Raw genomic sequence first — 20,025 nt, 5'->3', positions numbered from 1 at the left:
TTTAATTGCGTCCCTGTTTCAATGGAATGCTGTAAATTATAAAGAATCTAGCATCTAAAGAAATACATTTGGCTTTTATTCAATATATGAATTTCATATTCATTTAGATCTAAAAAAATATTCAGATTCTCTACATTAGAAAAATTAAAAACAGTTTTTGATATAGAAACACAAGACCAGCTTCTCTTTTTGCATTCATTTGTTAGAAATCACGATCACTAACTCGCAGATAACTATACTATACGCAGACGCCATGAAATTACGTAATTATCAATATCACTCGGTGAAGCTTCGTGTCTGAATATTAATAAGGTCATGCTGACGTTGCTTAGTAACCTTCCTGGAGCGGCAAATTATTCATAGAATATTCATGAGCCACGCCTTCTGCCATGGCAGGATTCGTTACTGACTAGCGTCCACTTACTAACGGCTCTATTACAGCCAATCAGATAGTCCTTCTGGACAAACGTGCGATTGCGTAATGAATATTTATGAGCCAATGTTTTGACGTAGTATAATTCCTGAATACGGCATCTGAAAAGAGAACCAACTGCGCGTAGCTCTTGCATCCTTGCGCTCCCGTTGGCTACATCCTCCGTCAATAACAACGAGCCCGTTTCAGGAATGGTGGTCCTCTCATAACAGCTGAATGCTGTGTCAATGCTGGTGTGCTGGTGTTTAGTATTTTCATTTAACTGAAAACAGGGAATTGGCGAATTTGGCGAAATATGGTATGTAGCAAAATATGACGTAGGTTTTTACATGCTTTATATTTATGAATACTCGGGTTTAGTATTGCCGTACATGTTTGCTCTGTAGTTTACAGTGGCATCGCCTGGCTAAATAGTAAGCAATAGAAATAAGAAAGGCTATTGCTTAGATCAGTCATGTTTTAGATATTTAATTCGCCTACTGCATTCACTTGTTTTGAGAGGCGTACAGCTCATGTTTTGATTTGCGCATGAATAGTGCTTCTAACATATTTGTATTTACGCTAGAATATGTAAAGATTATGGTGCTATAATATAAATGCATATATTGATGTTCTATATTTAAATATCATAATTTGGTGTTCTAATATCTTGTTTTGCAGTACGGATTTGTCAACCACGCACTGGAACTTCTGGTGCTGAGAAAATATGGACCTGATGTATGGGAGGACATTAAGTGAGTTCCATGTGGAGTTCATGACCAATCTTTCATTTTATTTGAAAAGACTCTGTGTGCATGTTGGTTGTGCATGAGCTGTTGCCAGACCTATATTTATTAATGAATCACTAAAAAGTCTGTCACTATGTTTGTAGTTTAACAGTTTTATAGCTATGGGTAGTCTGTTGCAATTTATTTTCTTAAATTGTACTGTAATGTGTTAGAATTATCAGGCATATGGGTTAATTTTACCCAGCATTTGGGTACACTATATAACAATGTGTAGTTGAATCAACCCAGAATTGTAAATAATTTGACCCAGCATTCAGGTACACTAAATAACAAATCTGTAGTTGAATCAACCCAGAATTGTAATTAATTTGACCCAGCATTTAGGTACACTAAATAACAAAGCTTTAGTTGAATCAACCCAGAATTGTAATTAATTTGACCCAGCATTTAGGTACACTAAATAACAAATCTGTAGTTGAATCAACCCAGAATTGTAATTAATTTGACCCAGCATTTAGGTACACTAAATAACAAAGCTTTAGTTGAATCAACCCAGAATTGTAATTAATTTGACCCAGCATTTAGGTACACTAAATAACAAATCTGTAGTTGTATCAACCCAGAATTGCATTTAATTTGACCCAGCGTTTGGGTAGAATATTTAACTCATCTGTTGGGTTAAAAATTAATAACCCACCTTGCTGGGTCAAATTAACTACTGTTGGTCTGGTTCAATATTGATCCAGCGGTTGGGTTATTTTTAACCCATCATTTTTTAGTGTGTATAAGGGACATTTTCTTCTCCTGAAATCAAACATAATTTCAGCACAAAAAGTACAGGGGCATAGTACAGGACATATCCATATGATAATGAAGATCTAGTGGATTCATAATCAAATTGCAAATTTAGATTCACACTGTTTTTGATAGCATGTCTTTGCTTCAGTATGCTCAGTCTGAATTCAGAGCATGAGGCATCATAGCACAACATGTGGGCTTGAGGTCACGTACGTTCAACTTTTTCCTTTTGCACAAACAGCTTTATTTAACTTCCTTCGTCTCTTTGACGTGACTTTTAAGAGAAGCCTTTTCAAGTCACAGCTGTGCCTAATGTAAACATGTTTTAGAGTCTGTTTCGGCTCAAGTTGTGAGTCTCACTGAATGTTTCGGCAATGTTATACTAGTCAGAGCCAAAGTTACTGCAGCATTATTTCAGAGCTTCAGTATTAGAAGGTTAGTAATGTTCTCAGTGAACTGTACAAGATGTGATAAATTACATTTGTGTTTTTTAGACTGGGGTTGTATTACTGTTCTGATATTATCTTTGTTCATCGTACTTTATATATCATTTAAGTTTTTTCTAACTTATCCTTGTTATACAGGATGATTAAGTAGCTCTCATTATGACTTCAGTCTTAATAGTATACTGTATGTATGTACTCCTCACACTTGAAATTATAATATTTAACAAATAACAGATATTTCATTCTTAGTAAATTCTATGGTGTGGTATTATATAGAAGAAATCTTATGTAAATGTATATTCTTTTAGGAGAGAAGCTCAAGTTGATGTAGAGGGACAGTTTCTCGTCAGAATTATATACGAGGATGCCAAAACATACGACCTTGTGGCTGCTGCAAGCAAAGTTCTGAGTAAGAATGTATTGTTTTGTTTTGGACGGGTGGGTTAGAATATTCAGTATGTTGCTAATAGAATTTTGTTATTAACCTCTTGTAATGTACAAATATCCACCAACACATACACACATACATCTTATCAAAAGGTTGCATACTTATGGAGCGATTTTAGTCTCATTAATTATTCATGCGTAAAACAAGATACACACATGCGTAAACAGTTTTGCATGCATAAAACCTAATTTACGTGCACATAGTATATATTTACATTTACGAAAAGCAATTCACGTGCGTAAAACAAAACTAGTTTCTCATAAAGTACGCTTCGCAAACATACAACTGCGCACAAAACTTTCGAAAAGTTAAAATGTACGCGTTTGTCTTGTTTTACGAATGTGCAAATCGTCACACACGTGTGAATCGCCATGGACGTGTGTGTGTGTTTTGTGAGACTCTCCTGGCAACGCAACCCCTTCCACTTGGGTTGTCGTACTCTTTAGCCAATCAGATTCAAGCTTACCATTCAACCAATCACAACCCGCTGAGGGCGCCGGACTCAAGGAAAACGGCTCTGCGCAGCTTTAGTGCAGTTTGGCTCAAATAGAACGGAAATGACGCATCACCCTCACCGCACGTTAATCACATTACGATCTTTTCCACACTTGCGCAGCTTCGTGGGTACAATTTATTATATTTTTTACTGTTAAATAAAATACATTACTCAATTTACTTCGCTGCTGTCCACCTGGTCTCATTTCACAATGCGTTCTGTCAAGTCAGTTTGAAATACTCTATTGTTTCCCCTGACTTTGTAGCTCTTCATGTAAATGAATATAGTCTAGTTAGACATACGTGTTATGTTCCTTATTCGCTTCTGTAAACGCCATTGAAGGGATTATTTTACTAATTTAGATAGATATATTAGCCTATATAGACCCATACTAATAAATTACTACATTTAAAGTTAACTAGTATTATCAGATTTTAATAAAAACGACACAAACCGTCTTTGACAATACTACTGACCTCAGATAGAAACACGGTAAGGTAAATAGACATGATACAGCAATGAATTGCAAAATGGGAGGAAACTGAAGATTTGCAGTCGATAAAAACACTTTATTCCACATGTAACCAAAATCATGTTCATGTAACAACTCTATTATTTTGGTTTGGCAACCACATAAACTGTCAAGTAGTGAACTATACTACTCTAAGAATTTAACTGGTTGAGGTGGCCAAGTATGAACCAGATTCCGGTCAGAGAATCAAGAGTGAAGGAAGACATTGAGGCTTTGTTTGGCAATCCTATTTATTCCTGTTGCCACTATGATTGAACATGTGGGTTTGTTCTACAAAGGAACAAGAGAAATAATAACAATAGCAATGTAGCAGCTACATGTAGCGTTAGCTTAGAAACATCGCAGCAATCACGTCCGCAAATAACCGCTAAAGCGGAACAATACAAACAATGTAAACATTCGAAACAGCAATAGCAGACATAATACTGATTTCAACATTGTGCAAATAAATGAACACATTACGGAAAAGGAGCAGCAACATGAACAAAGGATGAAACCTTTACTGATAGGTTATACTGGTCCGTCTGGGAAACACTAAAAACACTTTAGTTCCTAAGGCAGGCTTTCTGACATAAACACATATCGTAATGGTAACGTAAGCAACGTTTAAAAACATAAAAACACACTCTCCGTGAACGGTTAAACTATGTAACGTTAGCCTACAAAACAAACTATGTGCCGCCTGCACCAAAGCTGCGCAGAGCCGTTTTCCTCGAGTCCTGCGCCCTCAGTGGGTTGTGATTGGTTGAATGGTAAGCTTGAATCTGATTGGCTAAAGAGTACGACAACCCAAGTGCGTTGCCAGGAGAGTCTCAAAAAACACACACACACGTCCAAGGCGATTCACACGTGTGTGACGATTTGTACATTCCCATAACAATACAAACGTGTACATTTTAACTTTTCGAAAGTTTTGTGCGCAGTTGTATGTTTGCGAAACGTACTTTATGAGAAAATAGTTTTGTTTTACGCACGTGAATTGCTTTTCGTAAATGTAAATATATACTATGTGCACGTAAATTAAGTTTTATGCATGCGAAACTGTTTACGCATGTGTGTATCTTGTTTTACGCATGAATAATTAATGAGACTAAAATCGCTCCATACATACTAGATTTAGTTGTGAACACATATTCACATTGTTTCAGTTGCCTTATGCAACATCACTTACAAAAAGTACTTCTGTTCAGAGTTGCATACCTTTTGGGCATGATGGGAGAGTGAAACCAAATCCACCAAGTCTTTTCCAGCATCGCCAAAGAGTTTAATAGAGGTTAAAGTGAGAACTCTGTGGTGCCAAATTAATTTGTGTAAACAGTCCATAGTTTTTAGGCATATTTACATTTTTATGCATTTGAAACAAACCCATAACCTTTGTGTCACTAATGCAGCGCCACTGGCGTAACTTTATTTTGAAAAGTGAGATAACAAAAACAATACTTTTATAAATTATAACTCTTAATTACTCGTTGGGAATATTTTATCATATATAGTGACTCCAGCTCTCAAAGTATGAGGTTACCAAACTGTCATTTGGGGAAGGCTGCTTGGCTGTTTCAGTGCACTACACTTAAAAACGATTTTTTCCTATGACTAAAAATGTCACTTGTTCATTGGACACTGGATGCACAAGCAAGTGCCCCTAGTGCAGATGATGCACGCATTTCATACTGGCTGCATTTCTGGAGTTGCGGATCTCTGTCTTTCGCAAATATAACTTATGAGTGTGTGCGTTTTCCACAAGTTTAAGATGTTCATGGCCCCTAAACAATACACAACTTCCGCAAACATTTCTTAATTTTTTCCAAAATGTGGTGGCGAAATGTTCCACTTGTCCTACTCGCAAATTACACCTATGTGCAGTGCACTTGATGCAGGCCAATAATTTTCCCTTTGAAGCACAGGAACTGAATGCTGTATCATTAAACAACGTTTTACTATTTTTCTTCTCCGTTGATTCTAAACTGGATTCAACAGAAATAGATGCAGGAGAAATCTTACAACTGTTTGGGAAAATGTTCTTTGAGTTCTGTCAGGAATCAGGCTATGACACCATCCTCAGAGTGTTGGGCTCCAATGTTCGTGAATTTTTACAAGTAAGGGGCTACTGTTTATGTCAAACAAAATTCATCAACAAGACAAGTTTTGTATTTCAAACATTGCATATGGTTTAGTTTTAAGGTTAAATAAAATAAAAATACAAGTTTTGTAAAAATACAAGTTTTGATGGATTACACAGTAAAATTGTAACTTAAAATACTGTAAAACTTGCCAAAGAAATTCATGTTGAACTCTTATGATGTTTTGGTGTTGTTTTACAGTATATGTCTGATGCTTACATTTTTTAAATTCCGGACTGCGTTTCATCCTTTTTCCTCACCACGTTAAGATCTGCTTGTTCCCTCAGAATCTGGACGCATTGCATGACCATCTGGGCACCATCTACCCTGGTATGCGTGCGCCTTCCTTCCGCTGTACGGACGCAGAGAAAGGAAACAACCTTATTTTACACTACTACTCCGAGAGAGAAGGTCTCCAGGACATCGTCATCGGGATCATCAAGACAGTTGCACAGCAGATTCATGGAACCGAGATTGAGATGAAGGTTGGCTTATGCTGTGCCTGTGCTTTGTGTTTTTGTTGATTGTCTGTTGTCTGGCAGTTACTGCTGGCGTGTATGTGAACTTTCTTGTGTCTTGTTTTTATCCACATCAACAGACATGACTACTTGTGCATATACTGTACTTGGTTTATAAACTATTCAATATACTCAATGATACCAACAACAAGAGTATCAGTTCAAATACACAGATCTTCTTAACAGTACGTCTTGCAAGACTATTAGCATTTACCTTATGACTAAATTAGGAAAATACATTGGACGGTAAAAATAATGTATGGACCACAGACCCCTCAAAATAAAGCAATGCAAACAAGCAATAATGTGCACCACACCAAAATCATTAAAACTCCACCAGAGCAGAGCTTGCTGTTGTCTTTATCCCACTGACGGGGGTCCATGGGTACACAACGGTAAGATGGACTCCCTAAGGTTTATCCTTTGACACCGCGCTGTAGTCTCTGCCTTATTTTCCAAATAAATCCCCCTTAACCAATAAGAGCTAATAATTTCCCAGACGGCAGACTGCTCTTTCTATCTCTCTCTCTCCATCTGGGCTTAGTGTGAAATGAGGGAGTCCAATCGACAGACCCTCCAAATGTAACACCTGACTTGTTGAAAAAAATGTTAGCTAGCGTTGCCATGGTGATGGCAGGGCAAAGAGACAGTGGCTTGACGTCAGTGAAATGGGCTCAACTTCAAGCTGAGAGAGAAAAAACAACAGCTTCTTTGCATTCAGCTCAGACATGATATGATGTCTGCGTTAAAAACAATTTTAGGACCATTTTCAGCAACATTACCAGAGGGGGAAAAATAAGAGATTGTTCTAGAGAGTGTCTCTTGCATAATGTAAATATACTTGACATTCCTTTTTATCAAACACACCCACAATTAGATTAACAGTAGTGTTTTATTTCGCTTAGTCTACGTGCAATGTGTATAAACATTAAAAACAGATATTTAACAATAAAATAATATTTTGTTTTGTGACGGTGCACCAGGTAATTCAGCAGAAGAGTGAAGAGTGCGATCACATTAAGTTCTTGATTGAAGAGAAAGACTCAGAGGAAGAGGCGTTTTACGAAGACCTGGATGGTTTCGAGGAGAACGGAACTCAAGAGACACGAATCAGTCCGTACACCTTCTGCAAGGCTTTCCCATTCCATCTGATGTTTGACAAAGACCTCATGCTCACACAGTGTGGCAATGCCATCTTCAGAGTTCTGCCACAGGTTGTCTGCTCAAGAAGAATCGTTTATTTAAAAAAGTGGATTATTTGAAGTATAAAGGTTTAAATAAAGTGTGTTGGAGAAAAAGTGTCAAGTTATGTGTGTTATCTTCCAGCTGCAGCCTGGCGTCTGTAACCTGTCCTCGGTGTTCTCTCTGGTGCGGCCGCACATAGACTTCAGTTTCCATGGCATCTTGTCTCACATCAACACCGTCTTTGTGTTGCGGAGTAAGGTCTGTTTGACCTACAACACACTACAGTCATGTGTACAAAAACATCAACACTCATTAACTGAAACCTTTTGTTCTGTGGTTAATGGTTGTGACATAAATTGAGTTTGTTCTGCATACTGTATCACACACACACAAACAGTACAGGGAGTAAAACATGGCGAACAGCAAAGATTTGACTTGTGCTGCTCACAAGACAGCATGAAACATGAAATTGCCTTTGACTTCCTGTAGGAGGGACTCTTGAACGTAGAGACTGCTGAGAGTGAAGATGAACTCACTGGAACAGAGATCAGCTGTCTCAGACTGAAGGGCCAGATGATTTCGCTGCCAGAGACTGAAAACATCCTGTTTCTGTGCTCACCAAGGTAGACCCATGTGCAATATTAAAGATGAACCGAAGGGTTTCTGTAGCTCACACTGATATGGCATCTTTCAATCTCCTGCCCTCCACACGAACTTTAAATATAGAAAATGAGAAATCAGTTGTATGTCGCTTTCAGGAAAAATATGTCTGTTAACTGCTAAATGATAGAACAAAAATCTGAGATGATTATTACAAAGACTCAAAGAAATGCAAATACTTTGTTTCTAAACACTTAAAATACCGAGAACTTGTAAACAACGTTAAGGAAATTACATTTTTTAAGGCTACGGCCAATTCATCTAGATGAAGAAACACTAAATTAGCTTAATTTCAAATTTTCAACTGCATTTATATGTATACACAATTCCTGATGGGTCGATTGGGTTTAGGAGTTTTTACTTGAGGTACCTTAAATAATTGCCCTAATGCCGCTTTTTCTTATTTGTTTATCCTAGTGTTATGAATCTGGATGACCTGACAAGGAGAGGTCTCTATTTAAGTGACATTCCCCTTCACGATGCCACCCGTGACCTTGTGCTGCTGGGTGAGCAGTTTCGTGAAGAGTACAAGTTGACCCAGGAGCTGGAGATCCTTACTGACCGACTGCAGCACACGCTCCGAGCCCTGGAGGATGAGAAGAAGAAGACAGACAGGTCAGGCTTCCGGCACGCCACATTCAGGAAATAAAGGTTCTTGTTATAATCCAATGGACGCAATGCTGTTAGGTCACAGTATGCCCTGGTGAATTCCTTGTCTGACTGAGCATATTGTGTTGAATGAAAGCCAAGCGGTGAAGTGTTAAAACTGCATTCCAGTTTGGTGTTCATTGTTTGTTTAAATGAAGATTCACACTTGTTTTAAACATTTATGTAATTTTAGCTGTGTGGAAAGAAATGATCTTATCAAGCAATGGATGACTGCAACAAAGATTGTAAGCGTATCATTGCAAGTCTCTGCAGCATAACATCTGAGATATGTGACATGGCACGGAAATTTCTTCGCATAATATTATAAGAAACGCAAAAGCATTCAAATCCTGGTAAAAAAATAAGCATGTGTTTGTGTAAGATGGCCGTCTCTTCCTCTTGGAAAGTGACGCAGTTTTTGCGCTCTCTGTGGGGGGAGTGGGTCTGCCTCAGCGAGTGAGCTGTGTGTTTGTTTATTAAATTTGGTGGAGAACCTTGAACATCACTAGGTCCTCCATCTCGCATTCTGCCAGACAGTAAACACTGTCTGCGGCTATACAACTGCCAGTGTAGATTTAGACAATTCTGTAATGTGAATTTAAGACATGACTCTGCCAAGCTAGGCTTTAGTAAATCTACATAGCCACAAGAATATATTCTCATCCGTGTTTCAAATTACTAGAAAGTTTGAGTAGTACACGTATGTGTAGCTGACGTGTAGTTATGGTTTCAAAGAGCAGCTTCGAAGTTCTTCTAAGAACAAATATATCAGTTCATTTCAAATTTGCCTTCTCTGTTTTTTCACTCTGTGCATTTATTTCTTAGATGTATGTGACGTTTTGATAAAGGTAATAGGCCATATTCCGAAGGTGGTGAATAGTGTCATCTTATCTTCACTAGCAGGTTTCCCACATTTAAACTTGTGCAGTTGGTCAATTTGAGATACTAAAATGCGACCGTGGCATTTTCTGTACTTGATTTTAATACAGAATTTTTTATATGCAGATGAATTCTGTGCTAATCTCGCCTCACAGAGAGCAGATTGTTTGTTTTGGTTGTTATTTTTGCTGTGAATCCCACTGTTGAATTATTTACTTTTCAATACATACAGTATCTGCTTGATCTGCAAAACGTCTATTATTTATGCTGTCTGAAAAAAAGCACGAATATGTATTTATAAGGAGCTTGTTTTTTGTTATTGTGAGACCGCGAGCAGACCAATTCATTGAAATGTTTCCCAGCTGTAGCAAGCCCGACCATATTTATCCATAATTTAGGAGCTTTGCCAGACAATAATACATAAGACAGTTACCATGGCAGTGCATTGTACGTGAGAAAGACGTGTTTTCTGTGATATAGCTTCGATGGAGATCAATACTATTTTTTTATTGTAAACCAATGAAATGACAATGAAATGATGAAAATTATTAAATCAGTTTTTCATCATGGTGCATTGCTAAGAGCCCCATAAATCCCCCAGATGGAACAGATGGATAAATGTAGCGAGCGAGTACACAAACAGCTCTGAGGATAATTAGCTCTTAACCTTCAGGGGTAGTACTGTGATATTCCAGGGTCGATTTGCGGGAATTTAACAAAATAATTAATTCTGAATGAGATAAAGTCTATTATGTCTTGCTGAATAACCTTTTTCACAGACTGCAGTAAACAACTGGACTGCTTCGATTGGCCACACATCAGTAAAGGAGACAATATGGCTCAAAATGACCTTTTTTTGTGAAACTTAATGCAATGAATATGTTGGATTGAGGAATGCGCATGAAAATAATGAATTTCTTTTTGTTTCAGGTTGCTGTATTCAGTTCTGCCTCCCTCTGTAGCCAATGAGCTGCGGCACAAACGGCCCGTACCGGCTAAGCGATATGACAACGTGACAATTCTTTTTAGCGGCATCGTGGGGTTCAATGCATTCTGCAGCAAACATGCGTCTGCGGAGGGAGCCATTAAAATTGTCAACCTGCTCAACGATATCTACACCAGATTTGACATTCTCACCGTGTCTCGGAAGAACCCTTATGTCTACAAGGTGAGGGGAGGCGACCTGGAAATTGTGTCTATTCAGATTTGTCTCTTCGGTTCAGGGGAATAGCTGAAGGGATAAAACAATGTTTGAATGCTAAAAATTCTTCAGGTCTTAAGGACACATAAACATGTTTAACAATTTATATTTAATGAAATAAATCTCAGTTATGGTCCTTTGGACTTTAATGGAAAGACACAGCCAGAAAGAGTGTTTAAGAAATTTCACCACATTTTCCTCTCATAGTTTCTGAACAATATTTTATCATTACAATTTCAATTGCAGGTTACATATATGAATCATAATTCTCCTTCATTTATAATTGGTGTGGATGGTAATATAAAATGTTTGTCGTGTGATGTCACAAAATTGTCATTACTGTTTCAAGAAATACTGTATATATTTGGACTGGAAAATAAGGGATGCAAATGGTCCTTAGATTTTATGCCTTTCCCCCAACTATGCATCGCATACAATGCTCTTTTCAAAAAGGGCAAAGAAGAGATGTCCTTGATTTACATCCTAGGCATACAGACAAGAATGCACTTCATGTGGCTTTGCTAACCAAACAAACGGTAGAATTTAAGGACCAGCACACCAAAAAAAGGAATATTTATTTAAAGCCAATGATGTCTATGTGGTCCAAAGGTCTCACAAGAGACTAGTCTCTCTCCAAAGATGTTTTAGAATTCATTAGGATAGGTATTGGGTTGGAGAATAAGAAATGGGGGCAATGAAAGCAAAGTATCCTTAACTTGGATCTCTTAACAGTAGATGATAGGGGGATATTATCTTCTGCTTTATTTTACTTTACTTCTGCTGTACATCATGTGAATTTTATTTTAATGGTAAATAGTTTAACATGTTTTCTCATAGAAAGTATTTTGTAAATTGTGCCTGTGAGGTTCGTCACAGCAAGGGGCACATTGATCATTTCTGAATGAAAACCCTCAGTTCCAAATGTTTGTTTTCGCGCTCACAGGTGGAGACTGTTGGGGATAAGTACATGACAGTGAGTGGTCTCCCGGAGCCCTGCACCCATCATGCGAAATCCATCTGTCACCTGGCCCTGGACATGATGGAGATGGCTGGGCAGGTGAAAGTGGATGAGGACCCAGTGCAAGTAAGCACTCAGAGTTCACTTTGTTTAGAAACACTGCCTCTTTAAAACCTTCACTACAACCTATTTTCAAGCTTCAACATCTTTTGTGCATTACACATTAGGTTATTTTAAGTTCTTTTCATTCTAGAACATCTTATCTTCCCCAGTTGAAGTGTTTTATAATATCTAGGCACTCTCTGTCAGAACCCCTAAACCATTTGGACATAATATAGGAAATGTTTGTCAATGACTTGACAGAATGATTTAATACTGGTTCAAGTAGGACATTTGAGCAGTTTCACAGGAGATAAAGTGCTGTTGAAATGAATAATTTTTTTTAATGTGAAATAAATAAAAAATAGGTTGTTGGATTAATTTAATTATAATTGACACCCATTTTCACACAATTGAATTGGTTTATCTGATCTTAAACTGGGTGAATTGTCCAGACAAGTCAATCTTAAATTCATAAATGTATTTAATTTCAGATGAATGTTATTCATTTGTGTTAAGCCAATTAAATGTGAATGCTCGTGTACTCGCTCAACGTCATCAATAACCGTCAAAGTCATCTTCCAATACTTAAGAACACAAGAATAGAACATTAATGAACCCGGATATTTTCTTGATATCAAGGATGCTTTGAATGCAGACTTGTGCGTACCGAACCCGCTTCAAGTCCCATGAGCTGTGGCGGCTGGTCGAAAGGGGCACGAAGAAGACTGTAAAATATAAGTTTGACATAATAAATTTGGCAAAATAATTTAGAAATAAATATATTTATTCACACTATATTCGCCTGCTAGTTGTGTTAGACTTTCTGTGACAATACATACTGTATGTGTTGTACGTGCAGGGCGTCATACTAATGAGTGCTTATGTAGGTACACAAACTTTTTTTGACTCACGTCAGAACGTCGCCAGGGCGCAGCTCTGTGTGCCCAAGACCCTCCTACTTTAGCTGATAGTGTATCAATATTGATTTTTACATGTTTGACCTCATGTGATTGGACAATTCTCAACTGTTTCACAGACAATCCTTTTCTCATCCAGAACCCTGGTTAACATTATGAAGTTTAAATACAATCTAGAAGTAGTGTGCATGAACGTGATTTACAAATTCACTGCAACAGTGATAAAGGATGATCTTTACTCGCCCTAAGTATAAAGTGTATACACTGCAAGCAAACTAGTAAACTGTAATAAATTACTGTTAATAAAAACATTACATGCTTTAATAGTTCAAACTTACCTACTTGTACGTGGAAAGTGGAGTATGAGCCTAATCACTTGTTAGAGGTACTTGTTTTCGAAACATTACTTCATTTGAAAGGTATGATATTCACATTTTCACATTTTTTGTACCTGCAAGATAATGTCAGACAAGATCTGCCTAAGATAATGTCAGACAAGATCTGCCTAGGGGATGTTCCTGTGGGTGGGTGTTTTACCCAGTGTTCAATGTGTATTATCCTTCCAAAAAATAGCTCCAAAATAGATCTCAAACACGTTAGACATGTCGGCAGTAGTCTCAACAGGGGCTTTTGTTTAACCACACGACACAGGTTTGTTATTATATGTGTGACTGTTAGAGATATGCCACTTGAATACTAAAAGCATCTACATAAGAGAACCTGCTATATTAGACAGATGGCATGGCCACATTTAAACACATTTACACAAAGAAAGTGAGACTCATGCAAAAGCTTGTGCACAGTCTGGCAAAGGCAGACACCGTCAGATCATCCTTTTCTTTTGTATTTCAAAATAAACCCAGATCAGTTTGATCCTGAAACAATAATGCCGTGTTACTCTGGCACTTCTTTAACATAGTATAACAACATATTTTTTTGGGGCTTGTTTGTAAGCTTTATATGTTTACCTTCTAACTGCCATGTTTGGAGCAGATCACCATTGGAATCCACACAGGAGAGGTGGTCACAGGGGTTATAGGTCAAAGAATGCCCCGCTACTGCCTATTTGGAAATACAGTCAACCTGACTAGTCGTACCGAGACCACTGGAGTGAAAGGAAAAATAAATGTGTCCGAGTACACATACAGGTGAGACAATCAAGTTAGACCTTGAAAATGCATTTTATTCATTTCTTTTTCTTTTTTATGATATAGGTAGTACAGAATTATTGGTGACACTATACAATAAAGTTGAATTTAGTAACGATTAGTTCATGCATTAGCTAACATTAACTAACAATGAACAACGCTTCTACAATATTAATGTTAGTTTGTGTTAAGTTTAGCATTTACTAATACACATTTTAAATAAATAATGTTGTATTTCTTAATATTAGTTCAGACACAATAAACTAGCATGAAATGCGTAAAAAACATATTATGTATATTGGTTATTGTTACCTAATACATTTATTAATTTTAACAAATACAACCTTACTGTAAAGGGAAATCAAATTACTAATGTGCAATGTGGTTCAAATATTATAATTAGATTTTGAACAACTTTACAGTTAATATTTAATAAGAATTATTTAAAAATAAATGTTATGCTGTTATTGTGTCGTTTTCTCAGGTGTTTGCAGTCAGCGGAGAACGCTGACCCTCAGTTTCATTTGGAATACAGAGGACCCATAACCATGAAGGGGAAAAAAGAGCCAATGAAAGTGTGGTTTCTTTCACGTAAGACCTACTGACATCCAGTGGACCCACAGCAACGTCATTGTCATTTTGTTCTCAGCTGTTTTACGTTAATTCTGAAATCTGTAAATAGGGTTTATTCATCAAGATCATTTTATTTTTCACCTCTTAGGGGTTAAATGTAGACACAGTGAAGAATGTTCTTCAGTGCCCCTTGCTGTTGAAGTGCCAATTTTCTCTGATTCACACATAATGGAAAAGTATTAAAGAATGGACGTATTTCACATGAAAAAAATGTTCATCCATTTGGTCAACTTGATGCTACAGTACCTTGAGTGCCAACTATATAATTAATTTCAGATGGAAAATTAGAATTAATGCAACTGGAACTTGTTATAAAAAGACTATGCAACTTGCAAATGCTTAGTTTTTTTTCTAATTTCATCCTGTTTTGTTTATGGTAGAGGTTGTGACATTATTCAAGTCACTAGCAAGTCTAGGAAAATATTATTTAATCACTGAACAAACTGAAGGTTATTTTCATTTCATCACTTTTTTTTCTGTGTGTTGATATTGGCTATATAATAATATTTAATGTTAATTATTATATTTAATTGAACACCAACAATTTAAAAAACTTTTTTTACATTTAGTCATTTACATGTAGTCATTTAGCAATTTTTAATTATGCATCAATTAGGGAACAATCTGAAGATGTCAAGTAACACAACACATGTTGTTACTGTATGAGTGTAATAACTTAACTTTAAGCTTCATTAACTTTATTTGAAATTTTCCTACGACAATGTGTAAACAAAGAATTACATTGCAGCAGAGAATGTGCCCTTCATGTACATATGTTATTTTATGATTAACAGCACAAATGTCCTCTGATGTTATTCTACAGTTGTTATTAAGTTAATATATTCTAAATATGTCTAAATAAGTGAGTGTTCAGTATTTGAGAAGTTAGTTATTTAATGGAGTTTGTATTCATTGAATTTTGCAGATAAATGTATTACTGTAATAGGAAATCTACCCTTAACACTATGCTTTTATTAACACCCTTGCAAAATAGGCTACTGTAAGTTATGTTAAATGTCTTGTGAACTTTTTTATTTTAATTTGTGTGTATTGATTTATGAAAATAAGCATATGCACCGACTTAATTATAGTATATTGTATTGCTGCTATTTTGCATATTTATCTCTCTAAATAAAGTAAACAGTTAGATCTAAAGACAGTCATGGCTCGTGCTAATGTCAAAGACACCTAAACAAGCTTAGCCTCCTTTATGCTTATTACTTTATTCTAGACTTTGAAACCTTTCTGATGCACGATGATATCACAATTAAAAATGTTAGACTTTAAACAATCATCAGATAAATTATCTTTGATTTGTATCTTGTACAGTTAAACATTACCTCCTGGACATAAACTTTTGGCACACTACCCTTACTACATAGCACACCTCTGTAGTCTCTATAGCACCCCATCCAAACACACACACGCACACACTTATTTACTATAAAGTTAACTGAGGTCACCAGTTATTTTTACACATAACTAATACATTTTAAGGCTCACCGTAACAGCTGCTTGCAATTTAGATATCTCCATTCATTATTACAGAAGCAATCAAGTTTTGTCGCGACACTGCAAGCATCCAGTGTGTACTCTCTCTCACTCTCTCTCTCTCTCTCTCTCTCTCTCTCTCTCTCAATCACACACACTATATAAGTAAGATTGTATTTAGATGTTTTCTGGCCTTAGCCTCTTTCCCCATAACCAAACATGTACAATCATGTTTGTTTCAATATATTTATAAGATTGTCTTACGTACTCCCATTATTAATAGGGTAATAATACTTTCAGGCTCCCAACCCAACCTTTAACCTTCACACCTAAACATTATAAACATGCATATTTGATAACCTTTTTAACTAGTGAGGTTTCACTATATTAGGAGGACATTTTGGACCTTAAAGGAAGCCACTGTACACACACTTGAGAACCGTGCTGCATTGTGTTAACTGGGCAGACATCACCAGTTTTGATTTAAAAAAGCAGACAGAAAAACAGTACACAAAATGACTGCTAAAGCATATTCAGAGAGAAAACCTTTGTAAGGTCAACTGCTAATGATAAGAAAACTGCATGCAGCACTACAGCTGCAGGCGGTACTGTCCAAAAATAAACCACCATGTCAACTGCAAAAAGATTAGAGTTTGTCGTTTAGACAAATATACTTTTTTACTTTATTTTCATAAATATTTTTTAACCTACTGTTTTATACTATATACTAGTATATTACAATCGTCTTATACTTTTACTCAGGAAAAATACTTCAGTGACAGTTAAATAAAGTCAATTTGTAGATTTTTTGGTTGATAATGTAGTCAAGTAAAAATGTCCAATGTAAAAACACTGATTCTTACACTGTACCATACAGATACTTGAAAATTTAGTAAAAATACTTCACCACTGTCCACCTTTGATTTGATGAGTTGTGCATGAAATGAAATGCAGACTAGATTCAATAGTTAGCCGAAATATTGTTAAATGTGTCTAATGTCTGCATGTTCACTTAAGGTCCAGTACAATATTACAATTTGTGTGAAGTTGCAGTCATGCATTTTAACTAACAATAAATCCATTTTCATCTCGTTAGAGGTTTCACCTCTTTTCTTATCTTCAGATTCGATAAGACAGACAATACAGCCTCAAAGGTCTTATTTTATTGAACTGTTGAGAGGATTAGGTTTGAGGTAATGATGAAATGCACCATTATCTGAGATTATCAATATTTTAGATCCAAGGCTACAAATGAAGTTATAATACGCCAACACTGATATCCCTTTAACCTTTCTTTCAGGTCTCCAGCTATTCAGATGAATCCATTGAATGTTGCATGGATTTGACCTTCGATGCGGGACTTGTACACAAATAAATGCTTGTTTGTTTTAACTTCTGGTTGGGTAAAAAAGGGAAAAACTCGAATTGTTGTCGTTTCATATTTCAGACCTATTCAAAAAAAATTGCATAAAAGTGATCTGCACTGTCTCTTCCATCAGAAGAGATTGTGCAGGTTTGCAATGTGCATACAAAGGACAAAATGCTTGAAGCTGTATTTCTTTAATATTTCTTTAATATTTCTAAATCACTGCTTAAATATTTGCCTTATTTATACTGCCACAGGAGTTCTAACCACATAATCACTACATGTGTACTCTAGACACGCCCTACACAGAGATAAAACAGCGATTAACTCAAACAAAAGCAGGACTTTGTGTGCGAACAACAGCCACCAGTGACGTAAATATTTGACCATCCGATACAAGTGAGCGCTTGTTCCCATGGAATGAATCGAAGCCTCCACTCTTTTTTAGAATCGGCGAAAGAGTGATGCATGCTGGGATGTGTAATGTATAGCCTGGAGGGAGGGGGAAATTTACACTCCGTGAGCTTTACTCAGCCACATCAGCGTAAAGATAATACTCAGATAAGCAAGTGTGTTGTCACTTAAACCGGTATAAAAGCGAGGCGTGGGGTAAAGCTGGGCCATCATTAGGATCACAGCACATCCGTCATCATGACTTTCAATGGTACCTGGAAAATTGACCGCAATGAGAACTATGAGAAGTTTATGGAACAAATGGGTAAGAGCTTTTATAGCAATTACTTTCAAATTCATCAAAGTCAAATTCAGCAGATGCTTATGAATGTATTCTTTTGTGAAATATGAATAGTCAAAATTTATAGTCTTTGGTTTTAAGAACAAATGCTTGAACACTCTTCATTAACAATATCCAGACTTGCTGAGTTATTGAGTGCGTCATTATTTACAGTAAGTGCATGTGCATGTGTTTGTGTTAACAGGCATCAACATGGTAAAAAGGAAACTGGCTGCTCATGACAACCTGAAGATCACCCTGGAGCAATCTGGTGACAAGTTCATAGTGAAGGAAGTTAGTGCTTTCCGCACCCTGGACATAGAATTCACTCTCGGCGTCAACTTTGAATATTCTCTGGCAGATGGCACTGAGCTCAGTGTAAGCATGTCTGATTTGAGAATAGACATTTTGTATCTTTTATAGTGATCGTTCATTTACTGACCCACTTGTCATTTTTAACCTGTACGGCTTTCTTCTGCAGAACACAAAAAAACGTAGTTTGAAGAATGTTGGTTAACGAACAACAGTGGTACCCATTCGCTTACATTGGTATTGTGTCCATATAATAGAAGTGAATGTGTACCGCCACTGTTCTGTCCCCATCATGCTTTAAAATATCATCTTTTCTGTTCTGCAGAAGACAGAAAGTCATACATGATTGAGATGACATGAGGGCGAGTAAATGGTGACAGAAGGTCAATAAATATTTGTATTTAGGCGAAATGATAAAAACTTTGCCTAGGAATTCCTTTTTTTACTGCTTCAACTAAATCAGGTTTATGTACATTTAAGACTTACAACATATACAGTCTTTGCAGCCATAAATAATAGGTCAAACAGTGGTTCATGTTTTGTGTAATCCACAGTTTTTCTTTTCTGGTTGGAGGGAGCCATTAAAAGTTCAGCAAAGCAGACTGTGTATCTTGTACAATACCCTCTAGCCGTACAATAAGCAAACACTCAACAAGCCTCCTATGCAAATAGTTTGACCAACTAGATAATGTTGTCTTATTATTTCTGCTTAATTCAGACTGAACTTAACTTCTGACCTTCTCATCACAGGGATCCTGGGTCACGGAGGGGGACATGTTGAAGGGCACCTTCACTCGCAAGGACAACGGAAAGGTTCTCATAACAACCAGGAAGATTATTGGTGGTGAACTTGTACAGGTAAGATCTTGCTTTGCTATTATGGAAACAATTGCTTGGCCTACAGTGAAACACTAAACTTATCTGAGTAGATGACATAACATCACCTCATAATGTCCACAAACTGTATTGTCTGTTTGCACAAACCAGTGTTGTTTTATTCCTCCACAGACCTACAACTATGAAGGTGTCGATGCCAAGAGGATTTTCAAAAGGGGTTAGAACTATATTTGGACGATTCAAAACTGTTTAGTTAACACTAAATATTTTACAGGAATTGGCAGCCCTGTATTTAATGTTTACAAAGTAAGGTTAAAAAATAAGGTGTGTGCATGTAAACCATGTTTCGTTTGCACTGAGTTTTGATATTCAAAGCCTTGTGTGAACTGTTTTCAGTGCTGTATGTAATAATAAACAACAGAAATGCATTACGTCA

General features: G+C 36.7%; 2 protein-coding genes across 2 annotated transcripts; both read left to right on the top strand.

Annotated features, from left to right (window-relative positions):
- The first annotated feature begins 532 nt into the window (after positions 1 to 532).
- Positions 533 to 16,002, top strand: gucy1b1 (guanylate cyclase 1 soluble subunit beta 1). Its single transcript, XM_079462369.1, has 13 exons — positions 533 to 731; positions 1,094 to 1,167; positions 2,714 to 2,814; positions 5,859 to 5,977; positions 6,289 to 6,486; positions 7,503 to 7,733; positions 7,846 to 7,962; positions 8,194 to 8,327; positions 8,782 to 8,979; positions 10,822 to 11,059; positions 12,036 to 12,176; positions 14,063 to 14,217; positions 14,702 to 16,002. The coding sequence occupies exons 1-13, from the start codon at positions 729 to 731 to the stop codon at positions 14,820 to 14,822; spliced, it is 1,830 nt and encodes a 609-aa protein (XP_079318495.1). The 5' UTR covers positions 533 to 728; the 3' UTR covers positions 14,823 to 16,002.
- A 2,045-nt stretch (positions 16,003 to 18,047) lies between these two features.
- fabp2 (fatty acid binding protein 2, intestinal) lies at positions 18,048 to 20,020 on the top strand. Its single transcript, XM_079461869.1, has 4 exons — positions 18,048 to 18,425; positions 18,646 to 18,818; positions 19,503 to 19,610; positions 19,761 to 20,020. The coding sequence occupies exons 1-4, from the start codon at positions 18,359 to 18,361 to the stop codon at positions 19,809 to 19,811; spliced, it is 399 nt and encodes a 132-aa protein (XP_079317995.1). The 5' UTR covers positions 18,048 to 18,358; the 3' UTR covers positions 19,812 to 20,020.
- Positions 20,021 to 20,025: the final 5 nt, after the last annotated feature.

Source organism: Barbatula barbatula, assembly GCF_947034865.1.
Source record: "Barbatula barbatula genome assembly, chromosome: 8".
In the NCBI taxonomy this organism is placed as follows: Eukaryota; Metazoa; Chordata; class Actinopteri; order Cypriniformes; family Nemacheilidae; genus Barbatula; species Barbatula barbatula.
Note: the sequence above shows the minus strand (reverse complement) of the source record. Positions and strands in the feature narration are given on the sequence as shown.

Bases quoted from the DNA above. Each gene is read 5' to 3' on its own strand.
- gucy1b1 (XM_079462369.1), top strand. The intron at 1,168-2,713 runs GTGAGTTCCATG...ATATTCTTTTAG, and splicing joins GATGTATGGGAGGACATTAA to GAGAGAAGCTCAAGTTGATG. The intron at 11,060-12,035 runs GTGAGGGGAGGC...TCGCGCTCACAG, and splicing joins AGAACCCTTATGTCTACAAG to GTGGAGACTGTTGGGGATAA.
- fabp2 (XM_079461869.1), top strand. From the start codon at position 18,359: ATGACTTTCAATGGTACCTGGAAAATTGACCGCAATGAGAACTATGAG. The intron at 18,426-18,645 runs GTAAGAGCTTTT...TTGTGTTAACAG, and splicing joins GAAGTTTATGGAACAAATGG to GCATCAACATGGTAAAAAGG. The intron at 18,819-19,502 runs GTAAGCATGTCT...TTCTCATCACAG, and splicing joins CAGATGGCACTGAGCTCAGT to GGATCCTGGGTCACGGAGGG.